This window comes from Antrostomus carolinensis, unplaced genomic scaffold, assembly GCF_000700745.2.
Source record: "Antrostomus carolinensis isolate BGI_N321 unplaced genomic scaffold, ASM70074v2 scaffold54367, whole genome shotgun sequence".
Lineage (NCBI taxonomy): Eukaryota > Metazoa > Chordata > Aves > Caprimulgiformes > Caprimulgidae > Antrostomus > Antrostomus carolinensis.
In genome coordinates, this window is record NW_010329155.1 from 1 (window position 1) to 18,522 (window position 18,522).

At 41.4% G+C, this 18,522-nt stretch overlaps 1 protein-coding gene across 1 annotated transcript; it reads right to left on the bottom strand.

Moving 5' to 3' along the window:
• Positions 1 to 17,297: 17,297 nt before the first annotated feature.
• MCAT (malonyl-CoA-acyl carrier protein transacylase) lies at positions 17,298 to 18,519 on the bottom strand (the record flags this gene model as incomplete). Its single annotated transcript, XM_010172431.2, has 3 exons — positions 17,298 to 17,720; positions 17,990 to 18,207; positions 18,498 to 18,519. Coding segments are annotated over 3 exons (663 nt in total), but the record flags the coding sequence as incomplete, so codon positions are not given.
• Between the last annotated feature and the right edge of the window lie 3 nt (positions 18,520 to 18,522).

Sequence of the window (18,522 nt, forward strand, 5' to 3'; positions counted from 1 at the left end):
GCGGGCGCGTCCGCAATGGAGCGACCTGTCCCGGCTGCTCAGCCTGCGGGAGGGACCTGTGACCCTTCCTAATGATGCTGCGGGACCTGCGTGCTTTGTACTCAACTGCTGTCTTCTAAGCAAATGAGGAGAGGACTACGTGTACTTTCACTCTTAGCAAAGCAGGAAATAAACCCTCAAAATAAGTCTTAAGATGTATAGTGAAATGTGCCACCGATAAACATTTTAAAATGTTCCCGAATCACTCGTTTTCTATATCCGTATACGTTTACAACAATGCTACTGATAACGGGAGTGATGTGCGGCAGCAGAGCTGGATAAAGAGATCTGTATGGCAGTAAAGACTCAGTAACGTTTAAGTCATTTCACAAGAAGTGATTACAGGAGCATGGCGAGTTCTGTGATTAAGCAGATTTCTAGGTGTTTAAATTGCTAAGTGAGTATTAGCTGGAATCTGTTTCTCTAGGCCGTATCAGAAAGACATATGTATAACAAGAAGATAGAAAGGTCTCCATTATCATTTTCTCTCACAGGTACATGGACAAAATTATCCTCAGTTAACATATTGTGGGTGTGTGATTCCCCCCCGCCCCCCTTTTTTTTTTTTTTGCCATTTAATGCATGTTGCTTGAATGGGAGTTAGGACTCATTATACTGAAGACGAAAATCGGTGTTTGTTCAAGGTGTTTGATCTCTTCTGATGTGAAACCGTCATGGCTTTAGAGACTCTGTCTTTCTGAAATGAGAAATTTCAGAAAATTGCCTGCCTCACCTGGTTGGTAGGTGTCTGTGGTAGCTCTTTATACTGATTTTTCTATCAATAGCCCATTGACCATAGGACTATTTAAAAAGGACTAAGAAAAACTGAATGCACTCAGCTTCTGCAGGGTAGCAGCCTGCTAGCCAAAGCAAGAGCTGGTGGTAGGATACTAACTGAGCTTGATCCTGCATTTACCCAAGGAAGTAGTAAACCCCCTCCTAATGCTGTATGGATCTGAAATGAAACTAGGAGGCCAAATACTGAAATAAAAATTTATATGAGTAAGGGATACAAAACTACAAAAAGCAAATGAGTAGAGAACACATTGTGTTTGAAGAAATACAGTGCTATATCAGCACGAGATGGCTCCTGCGCATAAAACCTTCTTCATTTGCTCTTCACAGCTGGTTTTATACATTTGATCTATTTAATAAGACACCCTATTTTTATTGTTGGTTACACTGTCTGCAAGATGTGTGGAATATACCTTACCAATGGTAAGCTGGTAATTTTATTATGCAAAAATACCACTAAACTGTTGTAGTTAAACTAGATTTTAAATTGTAGTCATTTTATTGCAGTTTGTAACACTGTTACTATCAGCATTTTACCAGTACAGGAAGCCTAAGTAAAACTGAGAACAGTGTGGCATTTTAATTCTTTACATTGACCCGCAGAACGAGAAAGACAGCATAAATACTGAGTTAAATTTGAGTTCTTAGGCTTACAGTTACACTGTACCTGCAAAGCAACAGTTTCTCTCATCTTCCCCATCTGGCAGCAGGAGGTGGGATCTCAGAGGCACCTGTAGGAGAAGACCACCAAAGGTCATAGAAGATGCTGAGTTTTCTGACCACAAATCCAATAAAGTGTCCCTGTGAAATAGGACAGGATGCAGGTGCGAGGTGGCGACACATATGACAGTGCCTGTGCTGTGCTGCACAGTGCTAAGGGGGGCGAGACGAGGGAAAACGGCAGCCCGTAGCTATCCCAAATGTACCAGCTCTTTAAGAAAACAAATAACCACATTTAAATTAACAATATTGTTTGGTCTGTTGACTGCTTAAGTATTTTTATAGATTATGACCTTGGTGATCAACATCATTTAATCCTGAGTTTAGTATCAAGGCATGAATTCTGTAATCTGCTTGCTGAGGATGCCAGCAGGCTCCTTGCAGGTACTTCACCCTTCAAGTGGATGGGATGGTAGAACAAGGTTTCTTAAGTATCTCAGATTTTTTCTTTTTTTCACTTTAATTGAACAGATGTTAATGTTAGATTGAAGGATTCCAATTTTGTTATGTACCTATTAATTATAAGCATTGCATGAACTTTTTTGACTACCAATAACAACTTTTCTATCTGCATCATTTATTTTAGGAGCTTTCAAAAATAAAAAATCTAAGATACAAAATTTTAGAATAAATGTGAACGAAGAAGCATTTTCCGTAGCTTTGTGGATTATTGAACTACATACATTGTCATACTTACCTCCTACAACTTGGCTGTGCGATTCAAGTAACAATTTAGAACAAATTCTTATTAAAGAATCTTGACCTTTTGGTGAGACTGAGAAGTGCAAAGGGCAGAAGATGTTTTGAAAAGGAAATGTAAATGTTAGAGCAGAGGCTTTCTGACTTCATCTAAACCTTAACTCTTTGTGAACAAGTAGAACAAAGGCGACATGCCTGAGATATTGGTGCTGTCACAAACCAAAAATCTGAGTGTGGCAGAAAAAATACTGTGGTTTTTTATAAAATAGAAATGGTTAGTTTCAGTTTGGTATCAGTATATTTTTCTCTTCACTGTTCTTAGTTCTTCCCATAAAACCTCTTGGGAATTTAATGTTGTCCTTTTAATAAAAGCAGAACTCCCTCATTTCTCTGAGTATTTATAAGCCATTGAAATAGGCTTGTAAGCACTGATGGGATCAGTAGACTCTTCAAGGAAAACAGTACTTTGTAGGCTTATCAAATCATGGCTTTTCAATGCGACATAACTGTACTATCTACTTTTTAAGGTAGCAACCTCTTGTCTGCAGTCATTTGTTAAATGTCACAGTAAGAACTGGTGCTCTCAGTGCTCTAACAGACAGCATGCAAATACTGATGATGCATAAAAATCTTGAAAGATTCTCAAAGTCTTGACTCAAAATTTCAATCAGGGCCCCGTAAACATTTTTAGCAGAGATTGAAATAGGAAATACCTGTGTGAGCTCTTTACTTCAAAAGTTTTCCTCCATTTAAAGTCTGCTGTATGCATTTCTTTCACTACCGAGGTCAGAGGACTTGCTTAAGGAATACCTTTTTTATTTGTAAATATAATCAAATGCTTCATTCCTATCCTGTTTTGAGGTAAGAGAGCCTGTGTTAAATTCCCAGTGAACGCACATTCTTAAACTGACTTACTGACCATAAAACTGTAAATGAAATAAAATGTTAAGACGTAGAGCATGTATTTTTTAGATTTACAGAAGTGTGCCTATACTAGCTGTTTGAGGCAATATTAAGAAGTGTTTATGTGTAAACAGTCTCCAAGGTCATTGATGTTAAACTGACTGGGAACACAGTATGAGACAAAGAATTAATCTCTCTTTGCTCCTTGACTTGATACTGATTTAAGAGTTAATCCAGCAACCTGGGTTAACTAACCCGCAGTCTTCAAAAATGAATAGCAATGACTTAAGCTCTTGTCTTTCTAAGAGAAACTGAGCTTGCTGATGGCTGCCTTGCGATGCTCTGCCACCAGCTGTGGTGGTTCAGGAGGGGAAGCCTGTGGAAGCCCCATAGGTGTCTCTGTGAGGGAAAGGGCAGAGATATCCTGTAGCCACTGCTGGAGTTCCCACTCCCTGTCTGCTGCCCGTGGCTTACGGCTTGCAAAGGAGGAGGGTCAACAGCTAAAGGCAACCGCTGCTAATCTGACAGGGGTCACAGGAACACCTGGAATTTAAAGAAAACAAAACAAAAACCCGCCTGGGATTTTAAAAGGTGTATTCTTCCTTGCCACGGCACCCTGGGTGTCCAATATTCCCACTTCTCTGAAACCTTAACAAGCTCGTACTCTTCGGTCATCTTATCAAAGACTTGTCCTTGTAAAATGGCATAGAGATTTGTATTTGCAATAGTGAGGATGATGTCATGTTTTGAAAGAGTTGGCTATGGATTGGAGGTATATATGCAAACAACCAAGCCTCTATTTGTTTTTCATTTAAATTCAGTTTGCATGGGCAGCTGGTAGAATCTGAAACAGTTTGAGATATGCTTGGATACCTCGGGGGTAAAGGACGAGGGTCTTATCTGGCAATCCATACTTATGTAGGTAGGTGCTGGGAATTTTGAGCCTGAACATTGGAATTAGACTATCGGCAGTAGTTTTCTACTTTTGTAACCAGCTTTAAAACATATTAAATCACATATTTTAATTATTAATAGCTTTACTGTGTCTTGTCTGCATAAAATAAGCAAGACATAAAGCACACATAAGTTATACTATAGGCAAGTCATAAAATACATAAAGATAATACATAAACTATAATTAATGCATTCAGTGCATTATACTGAAGTATCATTGTGCCGGTCTTCTTAAAAAATATTACCACAGCAAATCTAATTGAACTGAGTACAAGTAAATTTCAGGACCTTTCATTTTCCCCAACTCACCTGCTGGCGTATTTGTTTTAGCAACATGTTTCTTTTTCAAGAAGACTTTCTGTTCTCTTTTGCTAGGTAAAAAAAGATACAAATAGAAAAACCTGACTATGCAAAGTAAAGACAGTGTCAACATAACTCTTTCTACTGAAGATGCTTTATTATTCAGTCGTAATTGTGTTCATAAAAAGCCACAATTTCCATCATATAATTAGGTATTTAGAGGGCTGGTTTTTAAAATTGGGATCTAGGCCTCTATTCAGCAAAACATCAAGTGTGTATTTAAGTTGAAATACATTATTTATTATGCTGAAGGCATTTCACCATTGAAACTAAGCTTTTAGCTTGCTCAGTCAAGGCCTTACAGACAAGTATGAGCTTTTGATCTGATTGCTAGTTTGGAAATGATCTCTGGCATGGGATCCTGCTGCCGCCTCCTGAGAGGTGTTGCGAGGACTTGGTTGTGGTCACTCGCTCTCTGACAAGCCATCACTCATGCACACATACAATCTCATGGTTTCTGTAAACCAGAATCAGTTTGCCTTTTCTTTCTGTGTAAGTGAGAGAAAGAAGGAAAGCATGAGGTAGGTGGTAGAAGATTAACACATCCTGCTTTAGAGAACCAGAAGGGCCTGTGGAGTGTAATATACGCTCCTCTTGCGCAGCTCTGCCTGGATCCAAACTGAGAAACATATTAATGCAGCTTTTATGTACATTTCTATATATACCTAGACTTAAAAAAATGTCAGAAATCAGTAAATGGCCTCAATTTGTTCTTTCTTGACAAGAAGGCAATTGCTAAGCTTTGCTTTGAACCTAAATTAGACCTATCTTGTGACTCTTCAAGACAGTAGCCCTACCAGACTGCCTTTGCCCCAGCACTGTCCGTCCTGCAAAATACATTATAAATCCTCTCTTTGTTGGATTGTCCTTACCTTGAGACAAACTGCTGGGCAAAGCCAGCATGCCAGGCTGCAGCTCAGTTGTGGAGAGCACGACCCAACAGCTACAACAGTTTCTTTTTTTGCCTGTGGGAGGAAGGTATTATCATAACAGGTGTGAGGTAGCATATGTTGTGCTTTGGGCTTTTGTCCTGGTATTGTATGGTTTGTTTACATGTCTGAGTTCTGTAGTGCATTGACTTATTATAGGTCTTTTTCAGAACACAATTTTCATCTCTCACAGATATAGACATTCCCATTGTGTGGCCCCGTGAATGTGAAACTAGCATCTAGTCTAGAAATGAAAAAAACAAACCCAAAACCAAAAAACCAAACCACCAGAGAGAAAAAGAAAACACTTTTTTAAAGATTTGTTTTCACAATGCACATTTGTAAAGGCTAAGAATAGTGAGTATACTTGTGCAATAGACAGCTGACTTTTTATGCTGGGTTTTAATACATTTTATCCACTACAGTACTTGTTTTAGTAGAAACCTTTAACAACTTTATAAGCTGTGAAGAAACATGATTAACACATTTCCATTTGTTTGAAACTCCCTGTGGTACCCACAGGCTACAGAAATACATCACTACATACCTGGATGTTTACTTTGTACCTGTGAGCATACAGCTGGGTTGTTTCACCTCCGAAAGTCCCAACACTCTGTGCTTTGACTGTTTCTCTGTGCAGTCCACTGAGAGTAGGTGCATCCAGAGAACTGACGCTTTGGATGCCCAAGGGAGTACTTCAGCATCCCTGGGATCCTCCAAACTTTGCTTAGCCATTCCCAGTTTCTCATTCGTGAATCTTCAGGACTCCTTGGAGCTCCTGCCTGAGCTCTGGTGGAGTTCTCAGACCAGGAGCTGCCCTGGGTCATCCAGTCTGTACTGCAATAGCATATGTGTCACATCCAGCCTCACACTAAAAACAGACAGGGATGTGCCTGTGGGAATGTGATCAGCCATTGACTGCCAGTACATCCGGTAACCCACTGATCTAGATGTCCCTCTGGGAAATGGAAGAGTCACTTCGGTACCTGCTCCAGTGAATACAGATTTATTTAAAGTGATACAGCTTCACTGTGGGTTATGTATGGAGCCTTGGCACCTGATTCAGAGCTACAACGTCCTTGGGGTGACTGTGATCTCATTTAGGTTCCTGCTCCGGCAGGGGGATTGGACTAGATGATCTTTTGAGGTCCCTTCCAATCCCTGACATTTTGTGATTCTGTGTGTATCTGGAAATCAGGTACGGACACTACTCTTTTTTAATTTTTTTTGTTTGGACTGGGGAGAGACATACAGCAACACATAAAGGAAGTGTTAAAACAGGACAGGGCACCTCTTGAAGCAAATACAGCACTTGAAACTACTAATTCTCTCTTTAAAAAATATTATCTTATTTAATTAAGCCTTTTAACTCACCTGTAAAATATGTTCAGATTCTGCTGCTTTTAGATACAAATCCATAGGTGCCCCCTTGGATGAAAGGACTGGTATTTCCCCTCAGGAACAGAGTTGGGTCACACAAGTCCCCCACAGCAGTCACAATAAAATTCAGAAGGCCTGACCCCAGCTCTTCTTTGTCACTGCTAAACTACACAGCTCTTCAGAAATCTGGATATATTTAAAATCCTAGATTATAAAAGTCTATACAAGTAAAGCAGAAATGCTACAAATAGAAGGAAAAAAAACAGAATATTAAACTACAAACTGTATGACACATTTAATATCTACCCAGGAGAAACTAGTCTGTAGCATGCTTTTCCCCAGCCACATTAAACACCAGTAAGAGGAGCCTTCACTTCTGTAGAACTGAGTATATTTTCATTTCTTTAGTATCATATTTCTGTGTTTGCTTAAGCAATAATATATACACATTAATTATTAATAGTTTTGCTTTGTGGAAAATGTAAATTTCATCAAAATATTGAAAGAAGATCAAGGCTTCCTTGAGGCACAAAGAGCCCAACCTCATCTTAAGTAAAACTTAAAAGAGTTTACAGGACTGCAGAAATGTGGCAAACCAAACCCCTGCCAAGCAGCATTATGACAGACACCTTTTGCTTTGTTTAGCTCCACCTCTAAGAATATTTCTACGTGAGTTTTATTCATTTGACCTGCAGAGAGCATGCTTAAAAGGATGAAGTAATCCAGCCAGGAGGAAATCCCCTTTGCTGCTGTCCAAGATCACTCCATCCACAAAGGGGGTCAGTTCTGTAATGATGGAGCTGGGAAGCAAAGAGGTTATAAAAGAGCTGGCCAAAATCATGCCACATAAAACTGGAGCATCTCCAGAACACTGTCATTAATTTAATCGTCAGGCACTCCTGAGACAACAGGCAGAGCCTTCCACTGCAGCAAATGTCCAAGGGGCAGAAGGAGTGTTACCTGCCTAAGGGCGTGTGTGTAGTTTGAAATAATCCCCGTCCACAGCTCTGATGTCATTTCTCTCGATAAGCCAAATAAAACAATCCTAATGACCACAAAAACATCAGCTCTGCTCCAAGCTCTGCTGCTGGTGAACTGAACCTCTTTCGTGCTGTCAGGGAAGTGTTACCAAATACTGGCAATATCAGAGATGTGCCACTTATGCTGAAACCTGCTAAGTTTTAACATTTATTTTGCTGAGAAGAGCAAAATAAAAAAAACCTGCTATGACAGGCTTACATGTTAGAGCCTGGCTACTGGTTGTGAATAATTTTCCCATTGTGGGAACAGGCAGCTCCACTCCAGTGATTTTCATGGTTCCTACTGTCCACTCTTCCCTTTGGAAAGCTATTAATCTGTTTAAGTCTTTGTTATATTCTATTTCTATGGTGAGCTGCTTGTAATTTCCACAGAGGTGGCCTCCAGCTGAAGAAGATGTGTAAACTTGGAGCTAAATTAAAGACTTAGGAAAATCTGTTGAAATTGTCTATTTTAGATATTTTGCTGCCAGGGATCTCCATGGGGTGGAGTGATTTAATGCCAGGCAGGTTGCAAACATCACAGAAAAGCATCTTGTACTAAGTGAAACTACTGAGAGACTATTCTTATCTACACTAGCTATATTTATCTAGATTTTCCAATTTCTAGGCTGTTTTGAGCCAATATGAAGCACCAGCCATCTAAATGCTGCACGTTTGAATTGCTGCACATCTGTTGGGTCACTGAAACTTTCCTTTGACTACTCTCAAAATAGTTATCTTAGCAACGCTCGCGTTCTGACTGCAGAAGTAAAAAGGATAACTTTAAGAGCGCTTCAAACAATTTCCATCTAAACTGAAAAGACCTTGTGTTACAAGAAGCCATGGGGTTGTTTTTCATGACTTGTTGCAGAATAAGATGTCTCAAACGAGGAGAATCCCCAGGCACTTTGTCCTCTCCGGCTACCCCAATGGAGCACCAGAAGAGGAAACCCACAGTAACCTCCAGACAATTCCAGACACCACAGAGCAAATGGAATTTAATATCAGGTATCACACTGCATTAATACTCCCTCTGTTTGCCCTGTCCTCGTCCTCCCCCCCTTGCCCCCAAATACAAACCCCCAGACTATACAGAAGACTCTGCTAAGCCAAATAATCATAGTGGATACTACTGGAAATGGAATAGATGCAAGTGCAGATAACCTGTAGTGCTTCATGCTGACCATACAAGATTATGCTGCATTAAATGTCTGTCAGTTTTCATCCTGCACAGGGACACAGATGAGGCTCTTCATTAGAAACCCACCTGTTACAGCAAGCAGCTGAGGAAGCCATTTTTACATAATTCTCCAGGCGCCTCTCACAACAAACCGATAGTGCTGCTTTGGGTTTTTCTTAATCCCATACATACATTTTTTCCAGTTCAGGAGTCAGTGGCTGCCTTTCTCCTCATCTGTGAAAATTCCTTTCTGTGAGGTTTTTTTGTTGTTTGACTGACCAAACCAAGCCCAAGTTTTTTTAAGCAGATCTCTAGAATTAAGCTCTTAAGCCACTTACTATTCAGCAGATCTCATAAACAGATCTCAGCAGAAATACAAGTTAAAATAAAAATGTACAGTCATACTATTCTTCTACCAAAAAAAAAAAAAAAGTACCTAAGAGAAGCTAAATCTAATTGGAAATTTTCACTGGGAAAGTGTAACCATTTTTTTTCATCAACATGTGCCACAGATGTATTTCAAGGTTCTGCATGCCCCAGGACCTCCCTAAGAGCCTTTAGGTTTTGGTCAGTTCATACCCTGGCATCCCTCATTAGCTGCAGACCTGCACTGCAGTGTGGGAATCACTGGAGTAAACGTGTCCAATGACAAAGCCAGCAGTTAGGCAAGATGAGAGGTTTTGAAGGGTCTGATGTGAAAACTGTTTCAATATTTTGACTTTGGGGGGAAAAAAATAGAAAGAAAACCAACCTGAACCAGAATTCCATTGCCTTGTGTACAGAAATGAGACACCTAAAAAACCAATATGGTTTTTCAGAAGTGCCAAATATGCAGCTTTTTATGAAAACATGAAAGCACTTCTGTACGCATATAAATATGGGCATAAGATGCCTGATCAATAAACCATAAATAACAGGGAAAAAAAAACCCAAACCCTTAACATTTTGCTTTTACATGCCCAGCTTAATCAACCTGCTAGGGGAATAACTGTGCCTGACATTTGCAGAGTGCTTTTGCAGTATTTTCCCCTAACGTGCACATCCCGAATGCCTTACAGCTCAGCTATCCAGGTTGGCCGTCAGCTGGCACTGATTGGGGATGAATTCAACAGGACATACCACAGGAAGTTTGAAGATACACTGCTTCACCTGGCACATGGGTAAGTTACCTTACTGCCACTGTCAGTCTTCAGATCCTTTTAAAAACCACATCAGACAGATAAACTGTAATGTTTTGTTAGATAAACAATAATGTTCCTGCACACAAAGTAAAAAATTTTGTTGCTACTATGGCTGCTTTATACAGAACCTAAAAAACCCATGATACTGCAGCTTGGTTTAAAAGGAAGAGCTTTATAATGTAAATTGTTTCCACAGACTACAGCCATTTACAGTCTAAAGGCTTAAACAGTTCCTTGGTATCTAAAATTTATCAGTAGCACAGTAGTTTTCTAGGTTAGACAGTGTCTTTAAGCACAGCTGAGCAATGAGAGGTCTGCAGTCTATTCAGGTTAACATGTTACTGCACATCACATAATCCGTGCACATACAAAACGGAGCCAGACTAGTCTGAATTGCCTTCTACCTGCTGTGAGCTGACAGGGCTGTTGGGGATAGTTACTAACTGCGGATTAACTGACATGCAGTAATGTCCTTACCTGAGGTAAATCATCTGTGTCCAAACTCCCAAGTACTCAGGTGCAGTTCTACCTCACCTCTCCTAACTTCAGGGGGAGGACGGTCCCTTATTGCAGACTTACAGAGAATGCAGTTCAATTGCAGCTGTGTTCCTGGACATAGCACATGGTCACAGAACTTCTGCCCCAGTAAAGCTGGATTCACGCTGCAGAGACCCTGTGGGATTGCCGGGCCAGCCCTGTATTGTTGCCCCAAACTCTGATTCATTAGAGATCAACAGCTCTTGGGTTGTGCTGCTCCAAGTTTGAAACAAGAGCAAAGGCACAAGACTGCCATTCAGGAGCTCTACTGCATGTTTCCTTGTGTGATGTTAGTGATCAATTCCTTCTGAAACCAAATTATCTTTAGCTTTCAAAGCCCTACTAAGTTGCCAGGTCTTCTTCCTAAATATTTAGAGAAATATACATGTATACATAGACTTTCAGGAAGGACCGTGCTGGAGTTTTGGGTTTCTTTTTGTAGTTTTCTAAAGCTTGGTATTTTATTTGCCAACTTTTAGAATAAATTTTCTATCCCTGTGCCTTTTTTTTAAATTTTACTTTGTTTTTGTTTGTTTGTTTGTTTAAATCACCAGGGTTGCTATCAGTGTTTTCCAGACATGGAATATTATTAAAAGTGTTATAAGAAGCTTTGGAAATATTTTGAACAATAACTGGACAAAGAGGATCATTGGTTATGGAAGCTGGGTATGCTCCCTTCCCTTTCTCCCACCTCTTTGTTGACAAGTAGGTAACAGCAACACCCAGCTCCTGTGTAAAGTGTCAGTGAGTACAGCATGTAATGCAGCTCTAGGTTTGGGTTTATTCCTTAGTTTGTTGGTGTCCCCCCATTGCCCTGTTTTTTTTCTTTTTAGGCTGAAATTTCTCAATTTTAGACACAGTATGCCCAATGTCTGCAAACAGCTGCCTAAGTCCCACACAACTCACAGGGGCTCCCCGTGCAGAGGGAAGGCATCTCCCACCATAAGAAGCTGTAAGGGTCTACTCTGGGGAAGATAAGCAGGCCAGTGAAACCACACCAGTGGTGTTTCACCCAGTGTTTACCCCAGAGAAGGGAGGAAGATTCTTTAGAGGCTGGATATGACCCTGCCACTGCAGCAGCCACCAGTAAAACCAGACCCCGAGGCACATTCCCGCAGCAGAACTGGACTGTGCTCTCCATTCCACACTGACCTCACACGCAGCATTCTGCTTGGCTTTTCTGCACCATCTTTTCACTGCTCGTTGTTTTTAATTACCTTCTCTTTTCTCCCCGCAGATTTGCAGGCTTCCTTTCAGGTGTGTCTGCCAAAAGCTGGTGCCTGCAGCCTTGCTTGTTGTTGCCTTTTGGTGGGCCATGAATTATGGACTGCAGAATTAACACAGAGAATTACAATAGGAGGTCATTGCTGGACTCTGACCAATATCATTAACACCCAGGTGGTGGCAGTTGGTTTGTTTTTCAAATTTACACTGATAAAAATCTCTTTTATATTTAAAACCTAGGCTAGTGCTGGGTCACTGCTATTTCATACCTTTTTTAAAAAAGAAAAATGTTTAAAATAAGGAGGTTGTTGCTGGATAACTGCCTGACTTGCTAGTTTTGAAATGTGACTCCAGGCGATTAGAAAGTCTGTCTTTTTTGTGTTTGTTTTAATACAATATAAAGTGTCTATTTCATATAAACGAGTTTCTTAAAGAGGTTCTGGATGTGGGGAAGACTGAAGGCATGCTGGACATCCTTTAAATTTTAACACTGTTAGAGCAATAGTAAAGATTAAAACCATGATACTTTTTTAAAATAAAATTGTTGCTTCAAATGTTTGACAGTGTTACCTACTTTATTTTACAAGTCTGTGCTACCACACATTAATAACAATATTTCATCTTGCACATTTTGCTATCTGAGACTAGAGGACAGGCTTTGTTTGATTCTTATGTAGTAAAAGTAGCATATGAAATGATAGTTTATTGGGAAAACAGTGGTTAGAATGAGCTAGCAAGCAAGTTGGTTGGGTTGGTACTTGAGGCCACTCAAGCCAAGCTATTATTTTTCCAGAGTTTTTCAGAAATCTACCAATAGATTTTTATATACTTCTGCCTCTTTTCAAGTAAAACTCGAGTTGCCCAGAAAAAAACCCAAGAATTTGACTGAATTTGGAAAAGGGATTTTGTTGATGACACATCACAGCTTACAGGATGGAGATGGCGTAGGTGTCACCCTCGCATACTCCTCAGGCGGCCACTAGGACACAGTTGGGTTTCTTCTCGCTCAACAACGTGCCCCAGCCGTACCGAGTTATTCTCTGTATCTGGATGCATCTTCCCTGCCCTTTGCTGTTGAAGCTGCTTTTCACTGTATATGGTTATAGACTCTCTCAGCGAAAGAAAACGAAAGTGCATCTCTGTGGTTTGGGTATTCCCCTCAGCAGAGGGGATACCTGCTTCCTGCCCAGTCAAGCGACTGCCACGGTTCGTGCACTTTTCAAACAGGAAAACATGACATTTAATGGCCTAGTGATTTAAGCACTCATCTGAGAGGCTGGAGTTTCAAGTTTGAGTCCCTGCTTTAAATCAGACAAGGAATTTGAACCACTCTTCTTCAGTGGAGACGAATACCAAAGTAACTTGGTATTACTTGACAATACAGTCAAGTTTAAGCAGGTTGAGGAATGTCTTTCCTCTCTTTCATGAATGGTGCTCAAATCCCATGGTGATCCTAACTGCCCATCTCAAAATATTCTTGGGGGGGGGGGGGAAGAAAAAAGACAAAAAAAAAGCTCGACTAGAGTATTTCATTCAACCATTTCATGTTAAAGGACTTTGTGAAATATCTTTGATTGACTTGAAATGCAGAGCAAAAAAGAAAGTGTGCAAAGAAGGAACGCAGAGGGTGATGGCTCCAACATATCCCAAAAGTTCAAGCAGCAGCAGCAGCACATATTCTAGCATCACCTTTTTTTCAAAATGCCCTCGAGCCAATTTGCCCGTCAGCAGCAGGGAGGCAAACTATTCCTAGAAAAGCACAATTAGCACATCTGGAACCTTAGTCTGAATTGGCCACAGAACCCAAAACCAGATCAGAACTTCATCAGTGAATTGACTGCTCTGTTTAACTCCATAACAGCAGTGTGACAGAAAACGTGTTAAAGTTATTAATTAGTGAAGGGTGAACATTCTCATCAAGAGTCTAATAAACAATCTATGCAAGTGTCAAAGAAGAACCAGCTGTCAAAAAATTGATTCTTGCCCTCAGAATCATTTTAACACTAGGAAATAATTTCAGTTATTTCTAGGTAAATACTCTTTCTGCGCAGGGGCGCAATGATCAGTGGGAGACTATCCCACCGCCTCTTCTGTCTGACAGCTGTGTGGCATGACTCTGCTTTTTCACACTTTTGCAATCAATAATGTCACATTTTGAATCACGAGAGAGGAAGTTCAGCATCCAGCGTGTACAGAGCAAAACACAGTCTCAAGGAATATAAAATGCAACCACACCAACAAAGCAAGTGAAACACAGAAGCAAACAGCATCTGCAACAAGATTTAGGACCAACTGCAGCAGCGCAGCGAACAGGAATCACCAGGCTCCCCTCCCACCTGTGGAGCTGAGTAAAGAGCCTCTGGGTTAAGGCTCTGCACTGTGACTCAGGAGACAGTGAGGTTTTGGTTTTTTACTACGTACCTCCTCACGTGACAAAGTTTACAGCACTTGATTTTTTTTTCCACTTCCTGTTTCTGCTTGTTCCTCGGTGAAGGAACTGCTCCAACTTTTCACGTCTTAAACATTCAGTTTCCAGAAGCAGGAGGGACAGATGAGCAAGCACATAAGAGACAGACAGATAACAATACTAACATACAGGATTCTTAATTACTCTGCGTGCTGCTCTCTGCCTGGCCACAGACAAGTTTTACCACACACAGACACCCTTCCGCTCACCTACAGCCACACAGCAAGGTGACGTCGTGCTGCCGGGCGCTACACGAACGCAAGCCCTGAACGCCCTTGATACAGAGGCACAAAGATCTCCATCACACTTTTTTAGCTGATACCAACTACAGCATCAACACAAGTATGATCCCACTTGGCTTCTGAACTGCTTCTAAGGGTTCTGAAGACACCAGGCTCACTGAGCGACGCACAGCTTGCCACCTCAGCACAGGCTCAACTGCTGCGCCAAAGAAAAGCCAACACCCACACGGCAGCTATGGTTCTTCCTTCCCACTGATTAAACAAGGCTCACGAGAGTGGGATGCTCTTAGGATATGGACGTCCCTTCAGCGCTCTGCAGCGGACGAAGGTGCAAAGGTTATCTAATATTCTGCACTGGCAAGCAGAGGTTTTTAGCATGGTTCTCCCAAAGAGCTTTAATTCCAGGCAAAGTGTGCAACAAAGTGAAATGATGAAAAATAAAAAAAATAGTAATAACAATACACGTAGAAAACAGATCTCCAAAATTCCCACAAAGAAGTTAAATAATTAAAAAGTCGAGCAACTGTAAAGCACAATACTAAAACCAAAATGAGTGGCACCAACATGCTCAGTTCCCACCATCATAAAAGCTGGTTTCAAAATCACTATTGTTGCATTTGGTCTTACAAGATGGAGTCAGAAACACAATTCTAACACAGCACGTAATTCAGCATTTAATCATATGAGCCGCATTTAGTTGAGATATTCTAACCACCTAGTGATGGCTTTGCTCAGCTTTATTGAATAATTAACACCTTACTTGCAACATGGGAGCCTCCACCGAAATAATTTTCTTTACAGTAATCCCAACCCTTAACTGGCAGCCTCTAATAGTCCAATTCTTCCATATATTTACTAATAGTTAATGTTTACACATGCCAAAAGTGGAATTTGTACTGTAAAGGTCAGCTCAGCTGCCAGTTCCAGTTCACAAAAGAACTGTTTAATGATACACTCCACTAAGCAATCATAATTGAGGCCAGTATTTTAAAATTCACTTTCCCTTTCATAAATGTGATATTATGAAGTAGTTAATGCTGTAATTGGAATTTATTCTGCATTTCATAATAAATTATTGAAGACATGTATGGTCATTGAAGTAATATATCCTAATTTTTTCCTATGTATCTGTTAAATATATCATTAAAATGACAAAAATTAAAAAAGAAAAAAAAAGTAGAGTTCAGTTGAAGCTTCTGGTCACACTACAATATGCACCACATAACCTCCCCTGCTTGTTTGTACATGATCCCCTACCACATACCGGCCTCTTGCATTTTCTAAAGCTTTCAGTACCCTTACAAAGAGCCAGCAGAGCAAGCGCACATTTTCTGCCCACCCTGCAGGTATCTTGCACAGGCAGCACCACGTTCTAACACAACTGGACCCATTTTAATAAGCCAAAGGTTGGTTACAGACCCCAAACCCATGGATTTGGTGCTAAAGCTGTTCCGAGTGCCACCTGGAGCACTGCAGGCATGGCGAGAGGTGCTGGAGGCAGTGTGTGCTCCCCCCCACAGCCCACCCACCCCAGGACCTGCCACCAACCCTCACCCATCCACAGCTGGTGCTGACAAGGGAACTGGGAAGCTCTTTCCAGGTGGGGTCTGGACAACCCCCTCCTCTCCAGCACTCAAAAAATGTACAAGCTGGCAAACCACAGTCAAGAACATGGAGAGAACCGAAATCCCAGATTCAAATCCTCCTCCCTGGCGCTGTTACCAATGGTTCACCCTGTACAAAGGTACCCCCAAAAAAGATCTTTACGCAAATTCTCCTGCACTGCTGTTTGCTGCTCTGTCAAGAAAAATCATCCACAGGGCCAATTCAGCCTACGCAGCCTCAGAGACTCAGTCAGGGATGACAAAAGCCCTGCACCCCTGGAAAGATGGGGAGTTTTGGTAAGCTGTGAAAAACTTCTCCTCCCTTTGGTAACTTAGTACAACCAACACAGCACTGGACAACTGGAAGAAAAACTACTTCCATCCATGTCTTGTTTATAGGCCAGTAATCATGCACTCCACAGCATTAAAAATACCAAGAAAGATATATAGTTTATTATTTATTTAAGACAATCATGTTCCTAATAACATCTCCTCCCTTACCCAGCTGCTACCTGGCAATATGGACACGAAATAGAAGAATTTTACACAAACAAACGTCCCAAAAGTTGGTCGAGTTATAAAACAGGATCACCAACATACCGAAAGCCGTACCAGCCGGACGGCTCCTCTAGATGCACCCTCGAGCCCAGTGCAGAGCCCTCCAAAACCCAGAGCCTGGTTCTACCTCCATATCCACGCAGAAGATCCTTGCACCAGGCGGCCAAAGCTACCGACTTTAACTTGAATCCACACCCTCAAAAAACCTTTAAAAAAGGAAAAAAAAAAATAGGGGGAGTTTCTTGCAGGATAGAGGCCAACCAGAAGGCTATTTGGCATGTTTATTGGCAGTTCTGCAGTCCCAACACAGATGGAAGAGCCAGACTTTGCCCTCCCCTTCCACACCCGAGGCACACGGGGAAGGAAAACGTTCATTGCGATTACGCGCGCAGTGCTGTTTTCATCGCGAGAAGCCACCAATGTTTAAAATGTCCTCTCTTGGGAGCACGGTTATTTTTAAATTAGGCAGAAAAACCAAGTTGCGTGGATTTTTCTCAGAAGGCTACTTAGGTCTCTGCTGCTTCCTCATCTTCCAGAGCATCTACATGCTTATATTGTTTCCAGGCCTTTAAGTTACATTTTTTGAGAACAGCTCCTAGTTGCTTCCCGGGCCCCACTTCATACGTGTAAGGGAATTCTGTCCCTTGCTTTCTTTCGTATACAGAATGCATGGTCTGTTCCCACATAACAGGTGAAACCACCTGCTTCACTAACAGCTTCTGAATGTGCTTTGAGTGCATGTACTTTTTGCCATCGACATTGGAATAGACACAGAGCAGTGGTTTCTGAATCTCAATAGATTTTAGGACTTCAGCCAGTGGCTCTACTGCTGGTTCCATAAGTCTGGTATGAAAAGCCCCACTGACTGGAAGCATTTTTGTACGTGTAAAATAATATTTTCGGGCATTCTCCTGCAAAAACTCCAAAGCCTATAAAAGAGAGAAAAGTGAGAGTCTTGCATGAAAAAGGTTTCCTCAGTCACCCCGCAAGAACCATCTCATCAGACTTATCGCAATAAAGGGATTCCTTTATTTCCCTACCCAACAACTGAGCACACACCGGAAAAACAAAACCCCCACAGATCCAATACTTTTGTTTGGACAAACTAAGGCCGTACATAACTTGCAGACAGAAGCTCAAAGTTTAAAAAACTGAAATGTTAAATTCAACTAAAGGAATAGTTATTCTGAAGCAATACCTGTAAATGTCCTGCAATGACTCTGCTGTCTGGAAACAAATAGTTTGAAATTTCACATACAGGGTTTTCTATACCCAGCGATTCACAGTGTTTACGGGCTTCCAAGCAGGCAAATTTGTAATTTGCCTCTCGCCGACCGATAATCGATAGCATTCCACTGGGGACAGCTTCCGACGCCGTTTGCATGGCTTCGGCCCGCACTTTCACCGCATACAGCGCTACGGAAAGAAAGAGAGACGCTGGGTAAATACAAGCCCCGAGAAAACCCCGTCACGGGCGCCTCTGCATCTGCGCGCAAGAAAGGGTGGCTGGTTACTCTCATGAAACGTCAATGCTTTTAATGCCGTATTACACACGTTAAAGTGAACAGCGGAAGTAGAAAGGAAAATGGATCCTCTAATTAATAAAAAAATCGTGAGGGAAACAGTGGCAACAGGCGATGCTTTGGAAAAAGCAGGGGGCGGGAGTGGGAGATCCTACTAGGGGGGTCAGCACATTTCCTGGACACCTTCGGCAAAGCCCAGGGCTCCAGC